This window comes from Ptiloglossa arizonensis, chromosome 8 (genome assembly GCF_051014685.1).
Source record: "Ptiloglossa arizonensis isolate GNS036 chromosome 8, iyPtiAriz1_principal, whole genome shotgun sequence".
Classification (NCBI taxonomy): domain Eukaryota; kingdom Metazoa; phylum Arthropoda; class Insecta; order Hymenoptera; family Colletidae; genus Ptiloglossa; species Ptiloglossa arizonensis.
In genome coordinates this window covers 5,671,240-5,694,622 of record NC_135055.1, presented here as the reverse complement: position 1 = coordinate 5,694,622, position 23,383 = coordinate 5,671,240, and the positions used below count along the sequence as shown (strand labels likewise).

At 38.4% G+C, this 23,383-nt stretch overlaps 1 protein-coding gene and 1 long non-coding RNA gene across 8 annotated transcripts in view; one reads left to right on the top strand and one right to left on the bottom strand.

The window, feature by feature from the left end:
* Nucleotides 1–897: 897 nt before the first annotated feature.
* LOC143150554 (uncharacterized) overlaps nucleotides 898–23,383 on the bottom strand; it is a 58,573-nt gene continuing 36,087 nt past the window's right edge. The window contains exon 3 of one of the 3 annotated variants that reach the window (XR_012993100.1): nucleotides 898–1,221. This is a non-coding gene — a long non-coding RNA (uncharacterized LOC143150554). Of the gene's footprint in view, nucleotides 1,222–18,902; nucleotides 21,356–23,383 lie in introns of those variants that run through there. The other 2 variants (XR_012993098.1, XR_012993097.1) reach the window with 2 other exon arrangements.
* The window catches only part of LOC143150551 (sodium-coupled monocarboxylate transporter 1), an 86,774-nt gene continuing 70,162 nt past the window's right edge, over nucleotides 6,772–23,383 (top strand). The window contains exons 1-2 of one of the 5 annotated variants that reach the window (XM_076318921.1): nucleotides 6,772–6,998; nucleotides 13,820–13,990. Coding sequence is in view for 3 of the 5 variants with exons in the window: in XM_076318917.1 (XP_076175032.1) it covers nucleotides 10,330–10,375; nucleotides 13,820–13,990 (217 nt within the window). In the remaining 2 variants the exon portion in view is untranslated. Of the gene's footprint in view, nucleotides 6,999–7,927; nucleotides 7,986–10,314; nucleotides 10,376–13,715; nucleotides 13,991–23,383 lie in introns of those variants that run through there. The other 4 variants (XM_076318919.1, XM_076318918.1, XM_076318917.1 and 1 more) reach the window with 4 other exon arrangements.

The window sequence follows — 23,383 nt, the reverse complement described above, 5'->3', positions numbered from 1 at the left end:
ATAGAAATTTTCTCGTAAATTTGGAGGGGGTGGGTGGGGGGAGGTGAATCTTCCAAGAAAGTTTGCAATCCATTCCACGGGCTCTACGAACGGAATCTTGGCCGAATCAGTAAGCAAATCAGAATCTGAAACGAAGATCAAACGAAGCGGAAGCTCGTGCGTCAGTTTCGAGTAAAAAATTGCGCGTCACGCGGTTTGAACGGCGCGTTTGTTTACGAGACCTTTATCGGCCGCTCGAGATGAATCACTTTACGCGCGGCTCTGTCGGGAGCCGTCGAGGCTGAGCCTGGAGTGCACGCGATTACGTAAGCGAGGGGCGCGGAACCGGGCGGTGCGAAGACGCGTACGTGACGCTGCAGGCGTCGTCACGCTCGAGAACAGGCGGAACGCGATTAACTGAGGCTCAGGCTGCCTTCTCGGAACGATGTAGAGCCATGGAAATTCGCACTCACTGAGAGAAAGATTAGTTACGCGTGGAAATAAAACTACGAGCTCATCCGTTCGTAGTTAAGAAATATCGAAGACCATTGGGGCGCGTTCCTTGGGTCCTTTCCGACCCATTGACTCCCTACCATACACCTCATTCTTCCGTAGTTAAAGCTACGGTGACAAATGCCCCTATATTTCTTTAGACCTTTCGTTGTATTATAAAGTTAAATTTCCATACGTTCTCAGTATTACGTATACAGTTTACCGAGTCTGAATTAACGCTTGAGTATGTATAGCGATGTGAGAGAAATGTCGACATGAACGTAAAGGATCTCATGGGGGAATCGAGATTTATGAAGTTGAGGAATTGGGAGCAATGAAGTGGTATTAATTATCTTGATAAGGAAGAGTAAATTAAGGCACGGTGCTCCTTGAAATGTCAATTTATTGGTAATACACTCGGAAAGATACAAAGAGAAATATGAAAATTGATATTCTGCATCATTGTATGTAGTGCGAGGCTCGCTGGCTGTTGCTCCATCTCTCTCACTCTCAATGAGCTCCGTTCACTTTCTCCGTTAGACGATTCACACTCGACTTACTACATCTTGAAAACTGCTATATTCAGAGTAGATTTATCTAATTATTTTTCTTTATTAGTGTATCGACACATATGTCGACACCAAGAACGAACACGTGAAGTTCTTCAAAATCAATGTACAGGGTGTTCAACGATGAGATAGTATAAAAATGCAACAAAACTTTCATCATCATTTTCTACGTAGAATCTTACTGTAAGGAAAAAACAAATCATTTACCTTCAATTTTTTGAGATCATACCGAGATTATTTCATGTTTTTTAAACGATGTACTATATTTTTGTACAAAATCAAATTATAATATCAAGTTATTATAATACGCAAAGATCTCGAGCATTCAGTAGTATAACGAATTGTAAATACAAGAATATACAGTCAAAAATATATAAAGAAATGTATGGCGATACAACTTAATATTAACTGGAATAAAACTTAAAGGAAAATAGGCAGTCCTCGAAACTACAATAATATCAGTCATTGGCTAACGACATCTGACACGCCTGACATTATCGTTGCATTCGTTCCAATATTTTTTATCCGGTACTGTGCAGAAAAGAAACAGGTTCACCATATGTCTTTAAAATGTCTTTGAATTTTAAGTAAATGTTAAACCCTGAACATTCTTTCATACATATATCCCACACTATTGTGACAGTGGGAATTCTGTCTAAATATTGTACGATTTAAAATATTTAAAACAATGAAAAGATACAATTAGTAAGAAAAGTGTGTAGAGTTTAAAATGCATTAAACAACGAAGCAATATACTTAATTTCGAACGTTACGTATTCGTTTCCAGTCAGAAAGGCAGATCATAATGAATTTTGTACGCGACTTGAATGGAAAATTCAGCGCGAGGCTGGTTTCGTGTTTTCAAACTAGTCGCTCCCACACACAGCGTGACATCTCCCTTAAAGCGCCCTGTACGTCTCGTCGAGAACTGAAACGAGATCTCGTGAAAAAACCGAAATTTGCTCCGAGTCCCGAGGACGTCGTTCAATCATTCATCGCTCCTCTGGCCTTCAGATTCGCAGCGGATTCCGCGTGGTCGATACCGCGTCCCCCTCGATATCCCTAATGTTTCGGGGCGCGGAATTATTAATCAGTCGGACTAAGCTGGTATTAAATACCCGTGGCACATCCGGATCCTCCCTCCACCACCCCCTGGTGGTGGCCTGGCCCTCCCCCTCCCTCCCACTGGGCGGAGGAATCGATACCGCGAGCCAGCGACCGCAACGATTACCGGCCATGCGGGACATCTATTATCGGAGCGCAACAAACGACGCGACTCGCTCGCGATCAGGACGTGATCCTGACGGATCGTCCCCACGAGGAAACGACGCGTAGACTCCTCCCCCGCTGCCCCCACCACCACCCTACGAAGACTCCGTCGCGAGCGAACAACGAACATCGAAAGATCAACCGCCTTCGACTCGTTGCTCGCGCTCACGGGTGATCGATGAAAGGCTGGTCCACGTGAGCGATCGCGAAATTGGGCTAACGACGTCCTTCCATCGGTTAATCGAAGCAAACTTTCCGCGACTGCAGCTACGTCGATTGGCAAACGAAGCGAGAGAACGAATCGCTGGACTTATGGATTTCTTACGGAAGGAGCTTCTTCCAGCCAGACCGTTTTTAGGCAACAGTGAACCTGTTGTTGACGGACCCTGATAGAGAGATCGTGACTCAGCTTCGCCCCTTTCGTAGGAACGTTCCAGGTGGACGTGGAGTGATAGAGGGTGTTTTGCTCGTAAACGGGAAGCAATGGTGAACGAGGAAGAATCGACTTGGAGAGGGCTCGAGTAGTTTCATTGTTTGGGTAAAGTTTCCTGGAAGGAAGCTGGCAATTGATAGCGTTTAAGTCGAGTCGGGTAAACAACCGAATCCGTGATTAGTGACCGAAACGATAGAGAGTATTGTATGCTTTCTTTATTTTTTTTTTATTTTATGTATATTTTTCAGCTTAGATTGCAACCGGGGGGGGGGGGGAGATTTTCTGGCTCGAGTTGCTTCTGTAATGATTTTCTTGTATCTTGTCTCTCGGAGTAAGCGAATGTCTACTTTTTGTGTATGATATTCGTGTACTTTGCGCGATATAGAGATTAAATTTACAGGAAAAATAAAGAAACTATTGTATAAGAAAAAGGAACAGAAAATTTAGATATTTTAAAAATATCCTTCTAACGTCGAATATCTAAAAAGTGGATGGGAAAAAGTTTATGTTCGTGAGCATATCTTCTGAACTTGCTTCCAAAATATTTCTGGACCTAAAAATAAATCGAAAATGTGAAATAACGTTGTTTAATACGAAAAGTTTCAGAGGAAAACGACGTTGAATATTAACGAGGTAACCACGAGTGTCACTGATAAGTCTCGACGTTACAGATCCCCCTGCTGGTTTTAATCGTGTTTATAATTTCGTTTAAACACAATTAATAATAAACAGAATAATATTCGTACTTATGAATTACCACTTCCAAACATTACGTAAAAATAATAGTGAATCGAGCGCACGCCCCGAAAAAAGTTCAAGGCCAGCTTTCTTGGGAACGAAGCCACGTAAAAGAAAACGATATTCCAAGTTTTCTATTTATTTTTCAACGATGAATCACTCACACGTCGTTATACCGCTCGGTAATGAACATATCGCGTAAACAATACTATTTCTGATAAATGCAGGTGACTGTAATAATCATCCCCCCACTTTTCGATTATGTTCTCAGAGGAGATTATTCGTGTTAGCGACAGCTGTCTTGCAACTAGGATAAGCACTTGAATTCTTTGTTATCCACAGTGATCGTGTTCAGGTAGGGAAATTATAGACACCGCTGACAATGAAAACGTTTACACCTGTGCGGATGCAAGTTTCAAGAAGATACTCGGCCTTGATAATGCTATTGTATTCATAAAATGGTTACGTGCGACCGATAATTGTGTTTCAACAAGTGTATTTACTGGCGCCCGTAGGCTTTTCAATTGTCGTACTGCATTGCAGTGTTACAATGGCGATGTTTTGTGCAAAGAAAAATGCATCGTCGGAACGATTATCATCCCGGTATATGACATGCATTTTTTTCTTCCATTTAAATTCATTTCCAACCGTAATGCACTTCGATAGATCCATAGAATATTTCAATCAATAGTATCGATGAAAATATTATTAAATATTGACATTTGACAATAATAACGTCTTTATTGCTCCACGCAGCAAAAAAAAAAAAAAAAAAAAATACGTACACAAAGTATTTAAATCATATTTCCGCTTTTAATATGGCCAATAAAATCGTTAAATGAGTAAACAAAAAAGTAAACGTACCATTTCGATGAATTTATTATATTGACTCTGTCGTCGATTTCGTTGGTTGATTTTCAATTTTTCAAAAATGTGTCCGTTTATCAATTTCAACGCTTGTCGAGAGACTCGAGAACGGAATCGAAACGTCGTCTAGATTTCGCCGTTTGCGCTGATAACGTATACTCGCACCTGACTACATCACAATGTTTTTCGTTCCCGTTGATCGGGAGTCGCGTTAATGCAAAGCGCGAGCGAATAAAATTAGCAGGAAATTTCTGCCTGGAAACGTGTTACCGTGGGCCGCCGAACGATGTCGCGTGTACGAGTTAATTAATCGGTCGGTGAAAATGGAAAGCAGCCTCATTTATTCGAGACATTCCCGGAAACTACATTTTTCTTTTTTCCCTACCACCCACACACTCTCCCTCCGCCCGCCCCGTTACACAATGCGAGCTCGCCTTCGATTTTTCATTCGACGCGTCCTCGTTTCACGCGGGGAGGGGGCGAGCGAGGAGGGGAACAGGGGGCGGGGCGGAGGGGGTCGCACAATGCTCGCGCGACGAACGTATCGTTTTACCCATTTTCACGTGAAGCCGTCGCGCGATCGTTACGCGCGCGAAAAAAGCTTCGTCGCGCTAAAAATCGCGCAAAAGGCACGGACATTCGATTACAGGTGTTTGGTTTCATCGTAGCCGCAATTCATTGCGAGCAGCGTGTCCGTTATCCGGTTTCCCTTTATCCTGCGAGATCGGACTGTTGTTCCCTCGTGATTCCAAAAACCTCACGGTTGCCCAGAAACCGGAGACAATGTCGTATTAATTCATCGCGGTGATATCTTTATCTCGGGTGCAGATGCCCGAGTGGATCTTTCCTCTTCCGGACCCCGTGTCAACGAAACTCTGTCATCGAATCCTTACTCGTTGCCCGGAATCTAAATCTTGCAGTTTAAAATCTTGCAAATGGATTCAGTGAAATGGTTATTCTATCCCTATAGCTGTATTATTAAAAACGGGAGGCTTGGGTAAGTTAGATGTCGTGTAAAGGATGAGGAATGGTACAGTCGGACAGCAGGTGGTTCTACATAAGAAGGTATATTGAAAGGAGAGAGCTTTTTTTCTCGGACGAGGGCTGGGAATACTTGTCGAACCTTGCCGTATTCGAGTATTCGAACAGTTGAACGATTCGAATTCTGGACGTGTAACAATTCGCATTCTACTCGGATACTGATTTTAATACTTTATCAATTCTTCGGTAATTCAAGCGTTAGGGAAATATAAGTCGAATAGTACTTAGACACGTAGATCAAGTATTGGACGAGTACAATTCGAATGTTACCCAAATACTTGGCTATTTGAATACTATTCTAATACTCGACTGTTCAAATACTCGAATATTCCAATACTCGACCGTACGAACATTTGACGATTCTAATACTCAACTGTTCGAGTAATACTCGACTGTTCGAATACTTGACTATTGGAATACTATTCTAATACTCGAGTCTTCGAGTACTTGACTGTTCGAATACTTGACTATTGGAATACTATTCTAATACTCAAGACTTCGAGTACTTGACTGTTCGAATACTTGACTATTGGAATACTATTCTAATACTCGAGTCTTCGAGTATTTGACTGTTCGAATACTTGACTATTGGAATACTATTCTAATACTCGAGTCTTCGAATACTTGACTGTTCGAATACTATCTTAATACTCTACTGTTCAAATACTTTACTATTCGAGTACTGTTATAATACTCGACTATTCGAATACCATTCAAATACTTGACTGTTCGATTGCTCCATACGCCGATAGGTATTTGAATATTCGTACTACTTGAATAATGCAATGCGAACTACAAATCAATTTCAGAACAGGTTCTAAAATATATTCAAATACTCGAATACTCGAGCAATGATATTCGAATACTCCAATATTCGAATAATCACATTCGAATACTCAAGTACTGGAATAATCACATTCGAATACTCAAGTACTGGAATAATCACATTCGAATACTCAAGTACTGGAATAATCACATTCGAATACTCAAGTACTGGAATAATAATATCGAAATATTCCATTATTCGAGTAATGATATTCGAATTTCCCCGGTACTCGAACACACGAATACTCGGATACCGAATGATTCGTAAGATTCCCGGTCCTATCGGCGGTCACGAAAGACCAGAGGCGTGCCAGAAGAGAGTTTCCCGCGCGGTCTCCATCGGGTCTTTATTTTTAACTTCCCGCGGTGGAAACAATACACGCCGGGAGCATGTGCTCGCCGCGATCACTGCCAATAGTATTGCACCGTGGCTAGCCTGTCAACGTTATACCTACAGCGGTCCGGCGTAACGCGGATGTTTCTGCTTTTTAAATATACCAGCCGAACTCTCCTGTCTTCCCAGTATTACGTCGTCGACTGACCACGGCGCACGTCTTGCAATTCCGCGACGGGATATCGTACACGACCGCGGCCACAAGACGAATACCAACCAAGAGTGCCTCGCTGCGTTCTATCGATCGTGCCTTGTTTCCTATCGTACCCCTGGTGCGTCCCGACGTCCCTCACTCTTTCTCTCTCTCTCTCTCTCTTCTCTCTCTCTTCTCTCTTTCTCTCTTCGTGACCAGTCGTCTCTGTAATCGGTCCGGAGTTATCAATCTTCTCTGGTACGTAATTTCTGTTTCGTCGATTGGAAACCCAACCGACCCAGGGTATAACGGGACCGCGGGTACTCGAGTCACGAGACCACCTTGGATTTCGACGCGCTCGGCGAGACGTATGATGCGACTGTTATGTCAGTGGTGGTGGCGTGGTGCGTGTGCGGGTAGGGGGGTGGGGTGGGGGGTTCGTGCATCGTCGTGAAACTTCACGAGCATCGAGTCAGCCGTTGAACCGTGACAATGAAAGAAGTCAGACAGTGGACAGACGATGACGGTTCGGTTCGATTCGGTTAGGGTCGGGACGAATCGAATTGAATCGTGCTTCCGTGTATCGGGCTTCGTGGAACCACTGACGTGGCCCAGCTGTAAAAACATTCACTGGCTCGAGTCCACGTGACGTTCCAATGACTCGTAAATATACCGGTGGGTCGACGCGATTGCGGTGGTGGGGGGTTCCTCTTGTCGCGTTTGTAATTTCGAAGGTGTCGCGCTCTCTCTCTCTCGCTCTCGCTCTCGCGCGTGCTCATCGATGGTAGAAGGAGACGGTTACGAGCGGCGCGGTGACGCGTTACTCGCGCGGATTGAGCGGTTTATCGGGCAGGTCGCTTCGTAAATTACCCGCCGGCGTAGCGATCGATAATGGATCCCTTTCTCCGATTCGAGGCGTCGTCGGGAGCTCGGTGCAAAGTGGGCCTCGGCTAACCGGCGATTAATATCCGTCAAATTCGTCCGGGGCTTTTCTTCCAGCGGAAAATTTTCCGTCGATAGACTCCGCTCGGAGAGCCGCGGAATTTCGCTCGCCGGGGTATTCGTCGAATATAGAGTGACCAGTCTCGGGAACTGTGGATTATTCGCGGCAAATGACGGGGATTATTCAAATTTTTGGCGACCCGGACCTGGGATATCGGGCAACTATTCGAACATCTTGAGCAACTCCCCTCGCTCGAAGAATGGTGATCGTTCGGGGGATTCCGGAGGTCTTAGGTTCGATGGGTAATCGATAAAAGTTTTTACGATTTCGGAACGTGTACGGGTATCTTGCGCGTTTACGATTTCATTTTATACAGGTTTCAATGCAATTCGATCGAATTCGGTTACGAATTAATTTCAAGTCGAATGAAGCGTATTTAGTTCGGTACTCGTTTCTCGATTGATTCAATTAAATTCGATACTCGATATATATTTCATTAAGTAGTCGATTCGAGTCAATTCTATGTCATCAAGTATTCGATTCAGTCAATTCTATTATATTTCGTCGAGTATTCGATTCAGTCAATTCTACTTTGTTAAATATTCGATTCAAGTCAATTCTATTCCATCAAGTATTCGATTCAAGTCAATTCTACTTTATTAAATATTTGATTCAAGTCTATTCTATTCCATCAAGTATTCGATTCAGTCAATTCTATTTCATCAAGTATTCGATTCAGTCAATTCTACTTCGTTAAATATTCGATTTAAGTTGATTCTATGCCATCAAGTATTCGATTCAAGTCAATTCTACTTTATTAAATATTCGATTCAAGTCAATTCTATTTCATCAAGTATTCGATTCAAGTAAATTCTACTTTTTTAAATATTTGATTCAAATCAATTCTATTCCATCAAGTATTCGATTCAAGTCAATTCTACTTTATCAATTATTCGATTCAAATCAATTCTATTCCTTTACATATTCGATTCAAATCGGTTTTATTTCATTAAGTACTCAATTCAAGTACTCAATCGAATTTCATTTTGTGGTTTAACTCAATTCTGTTTTGGATCGAATTGCATTTGGTTTTCAACTGCAGCCCACTTGGACTCCAATTCGATTCAACTATGTGTCGATTTCAATTCGATTCAATATTACTAATTTTTCAATTCAAATCGAGCTAACAAAATTCAATTATAATTGAATTTCTATTTAATTCCACTCTATCCAATTACATTTCCACTCAGCTTTCAATTTAGTTCGATTTGTGTATTCAATTCAATTCATTTACAAATTGAATTCAACTTCTGCTTCGACTTGTTCGGTTGTTAATTGATCACAATTGACTTCATTCCTATTTAATTTTTACGTTGACACAACTTTTGAGTTCAATTTCGGTCTTCGATTTTGTTAAATATTCTATTCGGTTTCGAATACCGTTTACTCGAAACGCGAAAACTGCGGAAACAACGAGTAAAAATGAACTAGGAACGAACTAAACATACGATCTTCGAGAAAAAGGTCAGCCGCGTCCCATAAATCAAGCGTGTGATATTGAATAACAAATTAATTCTAGATCTCCTTGCTCCGTAGAAGAAAAATATTGCTCCCTGACCCATGACACGTGTCTTGATTCCCGCGGAACGGAGCAACGACGACTCGAGATTTTTTTTGCGATCGCGATCGAATAATCGAGCTGCAGAAATGATCGGGTTCTCTAAAACGAGTTACTCCACGTCTCGAATTTCAAACACCTGGACACCCACGCTAAAGAAATCCGTCTCACACGCTCGATGACATCCGTTTCTTCTTCTCGAGGTTCCGCAAAAACTGTCTCGACTGTTCCCATTAGCCTAATTACGCTGTTTGGTGCCATTACAGGGATTGCAGTGACGATAAACGGAGGGTATACGGTTCAAATTTTTGCTAATAATTAGAGATTGCAATATAGGAAAATTGGCGGAAAGTTTGTTATTAATGTTTACCAAGGAATAACAAATAACGGTAACGTATCGGTAAACCGGCACTGATTAACAATTTTACCAATTTATCCGTAATTAAAGTAACGGTTAATTTGTAAATTTTCTAAAATTCTTATAACGGTATTCTCAACACGTATTTACTTTGTCCTCGATACAATTCAGAAAAGTCAAGCTTAAAAAATATTAAATTTTCTTTGTACTGTAAGTAACAAAAGGAATCGTTTACGTGTTACATATATAATTAATTTTCAATCATGGTACTACAACGACCTTGAATAACGGTATATTTTTAAATCTCCTTACTATTTCTTACCCATCGAAACGCGTTTAATTATTTTCAAATTATTAAAAAAGTTTCCGTTATATTCGTTTTACGTAAACTCGTATACTCTTATTGTCATTCGCATCGACAATCGAACACGATACACAATGAACGATCGAAGCACAACCGATCGAAATTACTCCCATTAATTAAGAAAAATTGGCCAGCGCTTTTGCTATTTATTCTCGAATTAATTTTCTGTAATATCAAGGTAGTCATAAATTTGCAATCCGTGGTTGTTGCCCGTCCGAGCAATCGTTCCCAGCAATTCACCTCGGCAGGTTCCTCTTTGCCCCCTCTATAGTTCCCATCCCGACGCGACGGATTTCCCAACGTCGAATGGATTTCGGTGGATGGAAATGGGATTTTTTCGCAGTCAGTCTGGGTAAAAGGTTCTTTGTTGCCTTTGAAAATAACCACGAGCCGCGATTGAAAGCGTTTCCCGATAAACACGCTTCCGGTCACGCCGATTCTTGGGGCCGCGTGCGCCTGCGCACGTGCGAGACTGTTTATTGCGATGCAACTCGATCGAGCTAACGAACCAGTCGAGCACGTCTGTCGAGCGAATTAACGAGTACGAGTCCAGTTTCATCCTTCTCCTCTATCCACCGAATAGTCGATCGTCTCTCCATCGCTCCGTTTCTCTATCTCTTCGATGCCTCCTCCACCTCCGAACCTCCCACCACAACCTTCGGCCCCCTGTCATCGCGTCGTCTCTTTTTCGCGCGTCTACTCCTTTTTGTTCCAATTCTGTTCCGTGCGTTCCGTTCGCCCACGCGCCGAACACGGGCTGACGCAACCCTTCTAATCTCTCCGAAATTTTTCTACAAAGAAAGTGAATCTCGATTTTTGGCGCGATCGATCCCCTTCTTTGGAAATTATCAAAAGTGTTCATGGTTTTTTTTTTTTCTCCGTCGTAATTAATATTTCGATCAGGATTGATACGTTGTGTTCGATCTTCAGTTTTTTTTCTTTTGTTAATTTTGCGATATAAAATGCATTGCGTAATGTAGCACTTTGTAAAGTATTGCGATATTTTGCGGAGTATTGTAATATTTTGCAAAGTTGAGTGTTGCAATAATTTGTAAAAGCGGAGTATTGGAATAATTTGCAAAGCGGAGTATTGTAATTCTTTGCAAAAAGGAGTATTGTAATACTTTGTAAAGCAGAGTATTGTAATACTTTGCAAAAAGGGGTATTGTAATACTTTGCAAAAAGGGGTATTGTAATACTTTGCAAAGCGGAGTATTGTAATACTTTGCAAAAAGGAGTATTGTAATACTTTGTAAAGCGGAGTATTGTAATACTTTGCAAAAAGGAGTATTGTAATACTTTGTAAAGCAGAGTATTGTAATACTTTGTAAAGCAGAGTATTGTAATACTTTGTAAAGCAGAGTATTGTAATACTTTGTAAAGCAGAGTATTGTAATACTTTGTAAAGCAGAGTATTGTAATACTTTGTAAAGCAGAGTATTGTAATACTTTGTAAAGCAGAGTATTGTAATACTTTGTAAAGCAGAGTATTGTAATACTTTGTAAAGCAGAGTATTGTAATACTTTGTAAAGCAGAGTATTGTAATACTTTGTAAAGCAGAGTATTGTAATACTTTGTAAAGCAGAGTATTGTAATACTTTGTAAAGCAGAGTATTGTAATACTTTGTAAAGCAGAGTATTGTAATACTTTGCAAAAAGGGGTATTGTAATACTTTGTAAAACGGAGTATTGTAATACTTTGTAAAACGGAGTATTGTAATACTTTGCAAAGCGCAGTATTGTAATACTTTGCAAAAAGGAGTATTGTAATACTTTGCAAAAAGGAGTATTGTATTACTTTGTAAAGTGGAGTATTGTAATACTTTGTAAAGCGGAATATTGTAATAATTTGTAAAAGCCAATTATTCCAATAATTTTCAAAGCGGAGTATTGTAATATTTTGTAAAAAGGAGTATTGTAATACTTTGTAAAGTGGAGTATTGTAATACTTTGTAAAGCGGAATATTGTAATAATTCGTAAAAGCCAATTATTCCAATAATTTTCAAAGCGGAGTATTGTAATATTTTGTAAAAAGGAGTATTGTAATACTTTGTAAAGTGGAGTATTGTAATACTTTGTAAAGCGGAATATTGTAATAATTTGTAAAAGCCAATTATTCCAATAATTTTCAAAGCGGAGTATTGTAATACTTTGCAAAGCAGAGTATAATATAAAGTACGTATTACAATGCTTTGTAATTTCTAAAGTAAAATATTACAATGTTTTGTAATTTTTAAAGTAAAATATTCCATGCTTTGTAATTTTTAAAGTAAAATATTACAACGCTTTGTAATTTTTAAAGTAAAATACTACAATGCTTTTTAAAGCGAAGTACTTCTTTTAACGTTTGTAGCATCAAAGTCTTGTAATGCTTTGTATTGTGCAATTGTTTTATTGTTACTGAGTTGAGCAGTAGATTATACGACGAAAAATATTTTATTACCATTAATGGTCTACTTGGATACTGCAGTATATTTTTGGAAACGTTTCAAGAATCCGGTTCCAGCATAAGTTGACATTATGATGAAATAAATTTACATATTTGTCCAATTATTTATGTATATTGAGGAGCAAAGAAAAAGACACATTTATTTTTGAATAATTGAATCATTTCTTAACAACGGGAATTGTAGATTATACGTTGGTTATAATGTGCGTAATTGTAACAACTTGTACATTTATTACATATGATTCCCTTTGGTTTATCGTCAGCTTCCTTGAGGTTTTTATTAGCAAAGGTTATAGCCTTCATTCTTTGTTAGCCAACAAACATAAAAGTTATTGCATTCTACAATGGTCTTAATCAGACAGGCCAAGTTAGGTTAGGTTGTAGAACTCTTCTTCTACTTACAGCCTGTTTTATTTTCTTGCTCCTTAATACGACGAATAACGACCTTAAACAAATAAAATAAAAATCCACACATCGATAAAGTATCTCTGTTGCTATCTAACTCGTTTATTACATTAACGTACCGTAAAAAACAAATTTCTCTTCGTCTACAGAAGTTGCCAAACACGTAGATTATTGTTTGGCAATCCTCAAATCTGACAAACAATCTAATCAGTCTTAAGTTTCATCGTAAGAATAAATAAATTCCCCCGTCAAAGATTTCTGGCAGTATGCATTCTTACGACGAAAATTACCAACGATTACATTGTTTCTCATTGTTAGAGAGAACTGAAATAAATAAAATAAAAATCCATAAATCGATAAAGTATCTCTATTCCCATCTAACTCATTTGTTACAGTAAAGTGTAATCATTTATTACCGTGTAGAATCATTTCTCTCCGGCTGCAGAAGTTGGCAAACACGTGGACCATTGTTTGGCAACTCTGAAATACCAAGAAACAATCTAATCGAAGCTAACGAATAAATTCCCCGTGACAGGTCTCTAGTTGAATTTTATATATTCCCTATTCGTATAAGCGATTCTCAAGGTTCCTCGAGCGAGGAAAACACAACGTGTATGATAAACGCGAACGTTCCTGACCTCTGATAAACACACCTGTTCAGTCCTCCTTGGAATTCGAGCCCAGTAGCTCGTTGTTGTACACTCCGATAATTAACTTGTCAACTCGCGACGGGGGGTCGAGCATCGTTCGTATTGACGCGCAATTCGGGCATTTCGTGGAAAAACAAGGCAAGTGGGAAGCTACGACGACCACCAGTCGGTATATTCGAATCGTAGAGGCAACACGCATGGCGCGGTGCGGCCGGTCGTCGTCTCGGCTTCTTTTCGCGATTCACGATCGATCGAACGTGTCACCGGGGCTCCTCGATTTCTTTGTGCAGGGACCTGGAAGGTCGACGAAAGACACCCGTGGCGTGAAGTTTCTAGCTGCTGCGCTCGCAAGTTCGCGAGGGCCTGCCAGTCGAACGGATGCTGGACACGCGGCGCGTTCGGGAATGAAAGGATCGAGAGCACGGTGACACCATTGAACTTGGATCGAGGGGACCCGAAAGGTAAGTGTATCCTTTCCTAACCGCGAGCGATGTGTACCTTGTTCGTTGAAAGTTCAATTCACTCGTTGGTCAACGATTTTTATACAAGGTAGGTTTCGATCCTTAGTGAACCAAGATTCGATTGTTCGTGAATCGACAGGTGCAATTGTTCGCTTTAAACGTTAAATTCTGGCTTGTTTGTTTCGCGTCGGGTACACGTACGTATATCGGGATAAGTGTATTATTATTTATGGTAATAAGCATTTCGAGCTTGGGTTAAGTACACATTGTGGGTTAGTCTTCTTTTCTAGATTCAGAATAATTTATACTTTGGATTGGGATTGGGATTAATATTTTATTTTAATTTAGGTACACATCGCGTGGAATTCTTTCTTTTAGATTTGGAATAATTTATATCGTGAATTAGCCTAGGTTCATACTGCGTTCTAGCTACTTACATTTAGGGTAATTTATATTTTAGGTTAGTTTAGGTGCACATTGTATGCAATTCTTATATCGTGAATAATTTATATCGTGAATTAGCTTAGGTCCATACTGTGTTCTCGCCATTTACATTCAGGATAATTTATATTTTAGGTTAGTTTAGGTGCACATCGTGTGCAGTTCTTTCTTTTAGATTTGGAATAATTTATATCGTGAATTAGCCTAGGTTCATACTGCGTTCTAGCTACTTACATTTAGGGTAATTTATATTTTAGGTTAGTTTAGGTGCACATTGTATGCAATTCTTATATCGTGAATAATTTATATCGTGAATTAGCTTAGGTCCATATTGTGTTCTCGCCATTTACATTTAGGATAATTTATATTTTAGGTTAGTTTAGGTGCACATCGTGTGCAGTTCTTTCTTTTAGATTTGGAATAATTTATATCGTGAATTAGCCTAGGTTCATACTGCGTTCTAGCTACTTACATTTAGGGTAATTTATATTTTAGGTTAGTTTAGGTGCACATTGTATGCAATTCTTATATCGTGAATAATTTATATCGTGAATTAGCTTAGGTCCATACTGCGTTCTAGCTATTTACATTTAGGATAATTTATATTTTAGGTTAGTTTAGGTGCACGTCGTGTAGAATTCTTTCTTTTAGATTTGGAATAATTTATATCATGAATTAGCTTAGGTCCATATTGTGTTCTCGCCATTTACATTCAGGATAATTTATATATTAGGTTAGTTTAGGTGCACATTGTATGCAATTCTTATATCGTGAATAATTTTCATCGTGAATTAGCTTAGGTCCATACTGCGTTCTAGCCATTTACATTTAGGATAATTTATATTTTAGGTTAGTTTAGGTGCACATTATGTGCAATTCTTTCTTTTAGATTTGTAATAATTTATATCGTGAATTACCTTAGGTCCATACTGCGTTCTAGCCATTTACATTTAAGATAATTTATATTTTAGATTAGTTTAGGCGCACATTATGTGCAATTCTACCCACATACATGTATGATAATTTATACTTTGTGTTAGGTTAGGTTCACATTGGGTATAATTCTTCTCTTTTAGATTTATTATAATTTCTAACGTGAAAGATCTAAACCCAAGATCGAAACGTTTATTATTATAAATAATACAATACTCGTATCGAATATTTTCCTACTGTATTTGGTTATCTAACCCCAAACTTGAACAGTAACGATCTTTATCATTTCCGTTCATGATTTTTCGTTTTTCGAGACAAAAGTTTGATTTTTGATACACAAACCCATTGAAATGTTTGAAACATTATAACCTCCAGTTCCAATTCCTGCGTTGGTCCGTTTGGCGGTTACAAGTTTAGATAAATTTATCACATTGCGAGCGAATGATTGAACAGCCACTGTATAGAAACTTTCGGACGTCGATCGATGGCTATTACCAAAGACCTTTTATCGCTCGAAAAGCAATTTTAAATATCCATACATTTGGCCAATCACAAACTTTCTCGACCGAAGGTCATTAGAATGTCACTACACGTAGGTCGTTGAACTCGTCCGATAGTTTGAATCCCCCAAAAGTTATGAATATTTTCAACGAAATAAATTCAACGGAATTCCCCTTTTTTTTATCCGGAATTTTCCCCGGGGAATTCGCAAACTGAAAATTCGTAAAAACGATAAAATTACAATCTATCCTTGAAAGCATTAATATGTTTCCTTTTTTTTATTTTCGCATACATATTGTCTCTGAAAAGTGTCAAGTTTGTAAATAAAAAAAAACTTTTCAACGAAATAAATTCAACGGAATTCCCCTTTTTTCTATCCGGAATTTTCCTCGGGGAATTCGCAAACTGAAAATTCGTAAAAACGATAAAATTACAATCTATCCTTGAAAGCATTAATATGTTTCCTTTTTTTTATTTTCGCATACATATTGTCTCTAAAAACTGTCAAGTTTGTAAATAAAAAAAAACTTTTCAACGAAATAAATTCAACGGAATTCCCCTTTTTTCTATCCGGAATTTTCCTCGGGGAATTCGCAAACTGAAAATTTGTAAAAACGATAGAATTACAAACTATCCTTGAAAGCATTAATATATATATTTTTCTTTTTATTTTCGCAAACATATTGTTTCTAAAAACTGTCAAGTTTGTAAATAAAAAAAAAAAGAAATTTAATCAATTCCGATGTCCGTCGTGGATAACTAATTTACAAATTTTTGAATAATTTAACTTGGAAAAGGAACAATTGCACCGGTTCTGTTATAATTTCCGTCGATGCCCTCTCGCGTTTCCGTATTAAACCGGGCCGGCTATTTAAATTCGGAACGCTCGATTTTCACGAGGAAACGCTGATCGGTTTCCATCCCGGGATTCTTCCGCGTGCGCCCAGCTATTTCCGTGCGCGCATTACTCGCGTACACGCGTGTACGCGTGCACGCCCGCCTCTTCGGGACGAAACGAACGTACCTACGGATCTCATTATACTCGCAGATTCGTTCGATTGGTAGATACGAATTCCGGGTAGGAAACGCTCGGATATTAACCATTAGCATCGAGAACGCGATCAACCGTCGCGATTATTAGCATCGCGTGATTTTCTATTGTGGACACTGAAATTCCTCTGAAAATGTGGGATATTGTGTCTCGAGGAGCCAACACTCCATCTTCGTCATTTTTTCACCCAAAAATCCGCCCTTCGTGTTCGAATGACTCTTCGAATCGTCACGACGAGTGTCTGCAAGAATAAATGTGACCGCGCGATGACTAATAATATTATAATAATACATATCGCGTTTCGAGTGCACCCCGCTTTCGAATCATGAAAACTATCAGTTTCTTCGAAAGTGGAATGTTTGTTAATTGATGGTTGAAGTAACTTACCTATTAATTAGTATTACAGAACCGTTATTTTTATTATTCTTCACCGGAAGAATTCTTTGGTGAGAAATATGAGATAGTGTTAGTTGTTAAATTAAAGCACCGGGGAACAAATATAAATAGTAGTAGTCATCGATATTAATACGCGACAAAATTCGTCTAAGTTGAGTCGTGAAGAAGATTGATAGCGTCGTTATTAATAAATTTATACATTCGTACGTAACGAAGATAGTAATGAAAAGATACAAACCTTTATTTTGCAACAATAAACCTCGATAGAAATCAAGAAACAGACAACGTTGACTGTAAACAAGGACGACGACGATTTTGTTACTTGAATCGGGGGTAAAAATTGTCACTTGATAGCGGGGAGTTACTGTACACTGAAGAAACGGTCAATCGTTTCTTTTAGGATCAGGGTTAAACAAACGGAAAGCAGTTCTTAAGAATATCTTCCTGGTGATTCAATTGCGTCGAAAATTTGGTGGGTTTTAATTTTAGAGTTATGATTCTGTCAGAAGAGATGAAAGAGCAATAAATGTCGAAGAAGGCCAATTTTATTACGCTCGGTATCTAACCGTAAGACATTCGTTGAAATTTATCGTCGAATTATTGAAGACAGATTTTCAGAGTCAACATTCGTGAAAACAAAAGTGTTCTTTGAAATCATCTTTTACGTTATAATGTATTCATTACCACGTGATAAAGTTACACCCAACAAATCTTCCAAGTAATTTTTCTCGAAAACAAAGTTCAAGTTTTTTCTCACGTTTTTCGTTTTATTTATTTTTTTTATTTTTTGGCACGAATTACTCACATCCCAGTTGTATCGTCAATAAACTGCAGTGAAATTTAGGTTAAGTTTCCAGTGACCTCATCTCTTACATACATGTATTTCCTATTTTATTTTTTTTTTATAATACCAAGGTTGGGTTTTATTTTGTTCTTGTAAGCGTTCGAGATTACGTAATCGAGACAATTATTTCTCAATGACAGCATTTGGGACTATTAAATTGCATCATCCTCTTTAGATATATAATAGCTTTTACATTAGATCGAAACACAAAGACTATAATTGCAACGAATAATTATTTAATTTGTATTTATATTCGTTCATTTTAATTATGTTTTTAAATTCGAACAACTTTTGTATCACATAAACAGTAAACATTTCTTTACTTCAAAAAATTAAATATTGTAGATAGGCTGTCTGCAAATGTGATGAGGTTATAAATTAACCTTAATTCAAATTGTGCCCCTCCACGAAAAAATAGCATACCTTGTGTATAAAATTTAACATTGAATAGACACTTTTTCCATATTTAAACAATTTTAATCTCCATTCAGATTATTTTACGAGATTCCTATATTTATTCTAATATTGGTATTATATTTATTATCTTTGGTATATAGAACTCTTTCGTACGAAGATATCAAATACTATTATTCGTTGAGGAATAAAAATATAGCCCGGAAGATCTTGGAAAAAATTTTTATTTAGAAACTAGGCAAAATTCTTTAGTCACTTATATTCTTTAAAACAAGATACATCGAATCTACCATAGAATTGCTTCTCGAATGAAAAATTCTTACATTTATTCTAATATGGTCACTATATTTATTTTCCTTGGTATATCTAATTCTTTCTTTCAATGGAACAAGATACATCGAATCTACCATAGGATTGCTTCTCGAATGAAAAATTCTTACATTTATTTTAATACGATCATTATATTTATTTTCCTTGGTATATCTAATTCTTTCTTTCAATGGAACAAGATACATCGAATCTACCATAGGATTGCTTCTCGAATGAAAAATTCTTACATTTATTCTAATACGGTCATTATATTTATTTTCCTTGGTATATCTAATTCTTTCTTTCAATGGAACAAGATACATCGAATCTACCATAGGATTGCTTCTAGAATGAAAAATTCTCACATTTATTCTAATACGGTCATTATATTTATTTTCCTTGGTATATCTAATTCTTTCTTTCAATGGAACAAGACACGTCGATTCTACCATAGAATAACAGAGGGGCAAAAACTGCCCCCCAGAAAGGTGTGGAATCCAGTTTCGCCAGAAAGTTGTCGCGTTGTCCTGCCCAAAACGGCCGATAAAATTGTGCAGCCTCGGTTAGCTCGAGTTCAAGATCGTCGCCAAACGAACCGACGAGTCTGCGTTCCGAGTGTAAAAATAGTTATCGATATAATATGCTCGAGAAATAGACGGTCGAGTTTGAAACTTCTGTCCTTCGCGCGTCACTTGTTTACCGCTCCGCGGAGGCGCGTTCCACCTATTGGAAAACAGGTTTGCGTGGAAACGAACTTCCCGGCGACGACGCTGCGTATAGCGCTGTCCCACTCCCGTGGGACAAATCGGCTCGTTTGTTCCCATGAACCGCGGCAACAGGCGTGTTTGAGAGCGTTTTGTACCTGCTGCGAGGCGTTTGACCGAGATGTCTCATGGTTCCTCCCCATGGTGCCCGAAGATCTTGACGATTTCGCTTAATTCGAAGCCAACTTGGCAGCCATGTTCTCTTCGTTACGAGTCATTGTCTCGGTGGAATAGTTTGTTGATGTCTGTGACGAGTAGCGACGGGCTCGAGTCGCGTCGTTTCGAACCAGAGACGAGTCCATTTTTTAAACAATAGGCAAGATGAACTATTTACTCTCTTACACGACGAATAAAAATTGAAAGTTCAATTGGGAAGTGAAATACTCCGCATTGAGGAAATAGAAATTTGACCTGTACGCTGGTTTTAATCGACTTTTATTCCAATCGAATTTCACCTGTCTCTACTTCGAATGCATGACGTGAGTCTTGAATAATTTTGAATAATGTAAGAAAGAAGTTCCTAAAAGTCACGAACGAAGGAAAATATTAATATTCGTAAAGTTCTATGATTGTTTGAATGTAATCGTACTCGTATCTATAGTATCAATAGTATCAATAGATAGTTATACTAAAATTTTAATGGTTGCATGTAAACGAAGTAAAGTGCTCTCTAAATATCGAAGACTCTCGAGATATTCAAGACATTTATAATTTTCTAAGATACTTTGAATTGTAATTCATCAATTCTTGAAAATATCCCGAAAATTAATCATTTCTTGCCACGATTCCTTAACAATCTTTCACGTAGAATGAACGGAAGAATAAAACCGTGCTGCAAAAGATATGCATTTCTGTTTAAAGGAAGTATGCAATTCTCAATTGCACATGCACAGTTGAATTTGAAAAGAAATCTAAGGTCCCACAAATGCAGTTCTTTCCTTTGATATTTTTTCGTAAACGCATTAACAACGGAGTCTTGACCTGAAACAGTTGCGCGAACCACCCAGTATGTACACACAAGTACACACGATCGAACAAAAAAGATAGTCCTTCGAAATGACCAACAATAATACCGCAGATGTTCGAGGAGAATCCCTAAGTTATTACACATTTTTCCCTAGAAAATACCACACTGAAAATTCTTTCCTTGGAGCCCGTATACCCCGTACCGTTTAGTTGGAAATTTCACGGTACAACAAATATTAATAAAAAGAATTCTTATAACGCAATCCGGGCCAGATTTCATCTTCTGGAACGCAGCCTCGTTAATATCTATACTTTCCGAAGCAGGCTTTTTTCTCGGCAAGTTTCAGCCGCCGTAAACGCCCGAAAGAACGAAGGTGCGGATCCTTGCTCTCGCCACCCTACCCCCCGTTCCTCTCGAACCCCGAAAGTTTTCGCAATAATCGTCCATAAAAAGGTGGGCATCAGACGCCATCAGAAAGTCCTTAACGCGCGGCTGGAAAGAACGCTGTTACACCCACGTGGCTTCCCTCTACCTCTTCTTTGTTTCGTGCCAAGAAAGACATCCTCGCGGTCCTTTTTTCGGGAGGTACCGGGACGCCGGGTTCTTACGACGACCTGTCCCGCCAGACTGAATTTTCGCATTATAAAATTCCCACGATGCGGACAAAACGATTCGGGCAATTGTCTTTGTCTCCGGTTCGAAAATTTCCAACGAATATAATGGGTAGGAAAAAGTTGTATACTTGCTGGAAAATCAAAGATTAGAACTGTTACGACACTGTCGATTGTAAACGTTGGTTAAGGGAGACACAATTCCGAGAGGTCAGAAAGTGGGTCAATTTTGCGAATTTTTTGGCTAAGTAGTTACTATGTAAAAAATGTAGCCTTTTTCGGAGAATGTAAAGATAAGTTTCAGGTGCGTTTTACAATTTTGCGAATGTAAATATCGTACAAAATGGCGAAGTTATTCGCTATTTTCGGAACCCCTTCTGGTGAAACATTGTTCGTTGGCCGCCACGGTTGACAAGAATTGGGAGGTTTGAATTAAAAAAATGTTGTGCAATCGTAAAGTAGAAAATATTATCTAAAATGTAGTATAGGAATTTTCGAAAATTTTAATAATTGTAAAAATGGGCGAAGTTTGAAGAAAAAAGAATCATTTTTATAAGAAAAAATGACTTTAAACGTTTATAAAAGATTAAATAATTAACGTATTAAAAAAATCATACGCTGTATTGTAGAATATTCTATGCAGAATATTTCTATAAAATTTGAAGTAAATCGAATTTGTAGTTTCGGAGATTTCGTGTCGGCCAGATTGAAAAATATAGTTTTGAGGAAACCGTAAAACAAGTTTATTTAACGCTGCGACTTCGCTAAATGTTTGAATTTCGAAATATCTTTTTGACATAAAACTCCTAACACTTTAAATTTTAAGAAAATAAGAAAAAAAATTCCGTTCTTCTTACTTTTTTATAAAGAAAAATTTATCTCCGTGTGTAGATAATTTAAGATTATTATAGTTATAATATAGATACTTTGATACAATGTCGGTACAATTTATAGTACAATGATTTTTACATTTTTCTGTCGGTACAATTTATAGTATTGAAATATGACAGTTCCTAATTTTTTTTCAAAGAGCCTCCAACCTAGAAGAAAGAAAATTTGTCCTATAAATAAGTGACAGGCTTGAAACGACACAAGAAAAATGTACTAAAGTTGTTAAATATTTACGATGGTTTATTTTGACATAGATTAATAATTTTCTCTACTACCCCCAATTGTACTGTCAAATTTTTCCTATTTTGGAAAACATTTTTACTCTCACAATGACTACTCTTTCCAACTCTGCCAAATGATTGTTCCTCCAAGTAAATAAATCACAGTTGACCTTCACATTCCCTTTATACCACATTCCAAAATCCAACCAATAAACCATATTAAACACTTCTGAATACTGCACAACTCTCGTCAACGATACTTTTTTCCATTTCGTGAAATAGCAAATTAATTCAAGTAAAGTGTTTGTAGAATTGAATTCAGAGTCCCATAATTTTCGAATCACCCCATGGTTTCTACAGGATAACGCTTTCGAGATCTCCAAGAAAATGTAAAAAGAACACATCGTCTTTTTAGCTCTGAGCTAGCCAGAGCCTCTTTAAGTCATTTTAAAAATTACTTCTTGCGTAACGAAGTTCTCCAATCGCGAGCTAACCGTATCTCCTTGTGTTTCATTCGGTGAGCGCGGAATTTGAAAAGAATTTTGTCCCTTGAAGCGAGTTTCTTCACCCTCGTACCCTTTATTCGCTGTGTTCCGAGTGATTAATCGTTCGTGTAGGTTCCGAGTGTTTTCGGACGTTTTCATAGTTAGTTAATTCTGCTATTGTCCTGCGCTTTTTACACGCGGAACAGCAGCGCGTTTTATTTAGTCGTTTAATTAGAACACTCGCTTGTTTCTCGTCCGACGAAAAGAGGGCTACGTCAACTTTGGAGCAAAGAGCTTCGACACCGGGGGGGGGGGGGGGGGGGTTATTTATTAAAACAGGGAAGCACACTTCGCCGTCATCTCTGAGTTACGAGAGTTGACGGATCAGAACAACGCCGGCGATTTTAGCGAGGGACATGTACACTAGTTTCGCGAGGACGAAAGGGCGCAAAACGTCTGGTCTTAACTTTTTAGCAACTTTGTTGAGAAAGTTCTCGAAATAGTTGGAGGATCATCTACTTGGATGAGTTTCCCGCCCGGGATATTCGACGCTTTAAAAGCTTTA